A 4,276-nucleotide genomic window follows, 5' to 3' on the forward strand; every position below is an offset into this window, starting at 1 on the left:
AGAACAATTTAAGAGAGATTATATTTCTACACCAACTTATTATTTACAAATTACAGCACACCAATTGATAAAATTATATATCATACACAAAATAAGGATATGTACACACCAAGAAGTGGAAAAGAGCAGTTGTGATGATTACCAACCTTCGATTTCTTCATCGATAACTCTCGTACATACATCGACGTCAGTGAAAGATTAAGATTACTAAGAACTTAATTTAGCATGTACACTATTACTATTCTACATTGCTACCATAATGCGTGGAAGAGAGAAAGGGAGGAATAGTGAGATGTATATAGTGTTTATTCATCCCTACTCCCTCTACCCTCCTCTAGTTATCAGAAGGTAGGCCGAGTTGACGAAGGTGGTGGTGCATATCAGGGGGGTGATCGTCAAGCTTTGGTCGTTCAGGTTGTATCCACCGTCCCTCCTCGTTCCTCACCATCCCTTTATTCTCATCTTGCCTCCAGTAAGGCGGGACCAAGTAGTGTTCCTTCAGAAAATTGGCGGCTTTGTTCACCAAAGCGAGGTCCCTTCCACTAGTAAGCTTAAACTTTTGGCCCCTTCCATGGTACCTATTAATGTCCAATATTCAAATTTCAAAGTTATTATTGTTTCACATTTTGATTTGATTCCATAAATTGAAGGTGCCAAGTTGGTAAATTGATAAAGTGTGTGAGAGGTAATACCATAGAAATGGGCTCAAAACCATACCTTCATTAGCTTGCTCGTCCAAAAAAAAAAAAAAAAAGGAGATCGGAAAGGTTTGTAAGGTGACTTGAATGTAAAATGCACATGAGAAATGGGTTTGAGTTAGGGTTGGTTGATTCATGAAAAATGATTCACAGAGAAACACGCAATCCCAACATTTTAATACACAAAATATAATGGGTGAGATAAATTAATGAGTCGTGCTGGGTTGATACAAAGGGAGACACAAGGGTAACAAAAACTCGTGCTGTCGTGTGCACATTACCATAGATGCTTTTCCGTGAGATACGAGTAAAAAGTATCTACGGTTATGTGCGTGCCACCACATCATTTTTGTCACCTTTGAGTCAATCCAGCATTTTCCTAAATTAATATGTATCCTAATTTTGATAGTAGATCTTAGACGGAGTAACGTGTTTCATTTTGAGTCATTTTTTACGAGTTAACTGATCCCAACCCATAAGAAACAAGTCTACAGACATGATCAAAGAGACAGTGTACATTAAGAAATAAGAGGTGTAAGCCTAAGTGACATTATTATTATTAATTATCACTCCTAGGAGGTATCAAGAAGTTGCATTTTATTGTATGCTAAACCCCAATAAACTAAGCCCAAGCCTACAATCAGTTTTGGGTCCATATCAAAATTTATTGGGGCCCATTTTATATGAAAGCTTAGAAAAATTTCCTTTAATTTCTTTTTTTTATCTTGCTTTTTCAAAATGATTAAATATATATATTTTAGGATAGATCCAATGTTACATTGGCAGTCCAATTTTTTTTTAATTTGGTGGGTACATTACTTAAGGGACCTTCCTATTTCCGACCACTCAGATAACATTGACTTCTCTTTGTGAATTAATCTATTTTGGTGGTCATCATAATCCATAATTAATTCAAATATTGGGGTCGACAATATTTTAAAATTAATTAGAAAAGAAAAACTAACCCGTCGAGCAAATGCAAGTGAGCTTCCAAATTATGAAAACAAGATGGATCGCCGGTATCTTTCAAGAAAGGAGACTTCCTGTGATCAAGAGCAAGCTCGACGCCCACATGCGAATAACTCCATGGGAGCTCCTTGACCAATTTTTTAATGAAAGATGGCACGTGTTCATTGAAAAATATCCCGGGTACCTTAGGCACCGTGTCATGAACATTCACAACCCTTAACACCTTTACCCCTAATCCTTCTAGTCGATCCTTGAACCTCTCGTTCCCGACTCTAGGCCCCGAGAATGAGAACACGGAAATGGGTACCGTTTGCCCATCATCCATGATGTTGAGACCCGTCTCGACTATGTCATAGGCACTCAAGATTGCTAATGCGGCACCTAGACTATGCCCCGTGATTGTTATACTCAATTCCTCATTTGGGTACATTTGTATCAATCGTCTAACTTCTGTCAAGATTTGCTCCCTTGCCGAATACTTGCAAAATCGACAATTCTCATCCTTATCTGTGTACACATCAAGGAACCCGGATTCAACTCTGACCGTTGGATCGGGGCATGGGATCTTATCCGAAGAGATTGGCCTTAGGTAGTCCATTAGGTCTGCTATCCACTCGAGTTGTGTCACCGTACCCCTCCAAGCAATGGCTATGTCTCGACGCCCTATTCGTGCCGAAGTGTCATCATTTGACACCGCAACGTACCCAATCCAATTGGCATTTCGGCTCCATACCTTGGACCACTCCGATTTTTTGAAGAAATTTGGGAGATTGATGTTGGTTGTGGCATACAAGTATCGAGATACTTCATACCCTTCATTTGTCATCCCTAGACACTCAAAGAATCTACGACGAATGAATCGACAACTGCCACAATACTTCGAGAAAGGGTCATAATCGAAGGCATCGTAGCATGCTTGTGCCATCTCTCCATACCGTATTAGCTCGGTCCGTAAGAGTGGATCAATAGGATCAAGCATGCCAACCCAATCATCTTGTCCATGGATCTCGTGCCACTTGTCGGCCAATTGCTTCTGGGGTTGTTCCTCTATTATGGTCTCTTCTTCTTCTTTCTCTCTTTCGAGCTCGGTGATCATGGATGTCAAGGAATCATCCATCTTGGAACATAACCGCCGATTTAAGATGGCTCTCCTTGTGGTCTTACCAATCATAATGTCTGAAAATAACAATTTCTGACTCGAAAAAACCATCTTCGATGATTTTTTCGATTGAAATGTATCGTATCCATGCCCCATAGAGGGTAAGACTAGGTTGGAGAGGGAGATGGCCATTTGAGTACTATAGTTGGGGGATCAAAGGAGCCAGAAACGAAATAATAATATGGGATTCAAGTGTGGGTGGGAGGGATGATAATGTTTGCTTTTATATTACTTTTTGGGATATACTTTGGAGAGGAATCTTAATAAAGTATTATAATTAAAGAAGGGCCTCGTGATTCACACTGGACCAAATTAAATAAAATATAAAATAGGATAAGTGTCTACTTGGCATGTCTAGTTGGTGTTTAAAATACCTTGAGCTCCTAACCAAGCTGTCTAAGCAGCCCAATGCATTTCTTTTCTAATCAAGTTTTGCCATGTAGACAGCATTCCTATTTATAGGACCGGGACACTGTATGGGATCTCGACTCTAAAAATGAAGAGTCTATCTGACAGCTTTAGTTTAGGCAGATCATAATGACTGTCCATCAAATTTTGCCATATGGACAGCATTCCTATCTATAGAAATGCGACATTGTATGGGATCTCGACTCATAAAATGAAGGTCATATTCAAGAGTCTAGCTGACAGCTCAAAGAGTAGAGCAGATCACAATGACTGTCCATCAATAATGGAGATTGGGTACCCATAAAAGCTGGGTTTTACTCAGTCATGCTTCTTTGACATGGATGAGTTAAACCCTAATATGTGTGTATGTTTATAAAATTATAGTTTGTTTGTTTGTAGTTGAATTATATATACATGTTACAATCCCAAAATACCATTTTATATTTGTATATAATTTTTCTACTTAAATCATGAATACCTCGAGATCATCAAAATATCGTGTTCATTTTCAGATTGTCTTCTTTTATCTTCGAGTACCTAAAATGATTTCTTTGATCTACACATCCTCTTTAATCCATCTAATTTAGATCAGGATTTTAAAGTTCGTTTTGATGTCTCATCTTGCCCATGAATGAGACCAAGTAGTTTCAAACAAAACATCCAATTTATTTTAGTCATCTCTAATGAAATTTAAAACAATGCCAGAGTCAAAATTAACTATGCCTTTGAGACGACTTGTCTATCTATATCGTTGGTAGACGATATTGGGGTGACTCAGACGAGTTGTCTCAATCTCTAGATTTAAAACCATGGTTTAGATGACTTATTCCCCTAAAAGGATTTGAACAAGACCCGAAGTACCACTATTCACTGTCTTGCTAAGGAATCCATGTTGGGATTTGATCTTACACCTACTTTTAAGAGTCTCGAGACCACACACACACACACATTCTTGAATAAGTTGATAATCAATTCAAAGTGAAAAACTCATCCTATGACCTCTTTTTTTTGTTTTGACTTGCCTAAGTCGAATAAGAGATAA

General features: G+C 38.3%; 1 protein-coding gene across 1 annotated transcript; it reads right to left on the bottom strand.

The window, feature by feature from the left end:
• Window positions 1-3,038, bottom strand: LOC147402199 (phospholipase A1-Igamma2, chloroplastic-like). The gene is made up of 2 exons (XM_086443760.1): window positions 1,664-3,038; window positions 1-578 (listed from the first exon to the last, which is right to left on the bottom strand). The coding sequence occupies exons 1-2, from the start codon at window positions 2,956-2,958 to the stop codon at window positions 335-337; spliced, it is 1,539 nt and encodes a 512-aa protein (XP_086299886.1). The 5' UTR covers window positions 2,959-3,038; the 3' UTR covers window positions 1-334.
• Between the last annotated feature and the right edge of the window lie 1,238 nt (window positions 3,039-4,276).

This window comes from Akebia trifoliata, chromosome 5 (genome assembly GCF_017979445.1).
Source record: "Akebia trifoliata isolate Shusen 1 chromosome 5, ASM1797944v1, whole genome shotgun sequence".
NCBI lineage: Eukaryota > Viridiplantae > Streptophyta > Magnoliopsida > Ranunculales > Lardizabalaceae > Akebia > Akebia trifoliata.

Coding starts and splice junctions, on each gene's coding strand:
- LOC147402199 (XM_086443760.1), bottom strand. CDS start 2,958: ATGGCCATCTCCCTCTCCAACCTAGTCTTACCCTCTATGGGGCATGGA. Junction 579..1,663: donor CACTTGCATTTGCTCGACGG/GTTAGTTTTTCT, acceptor GGACATTAATAG/GTACCATGGAAGGGGCCAAA.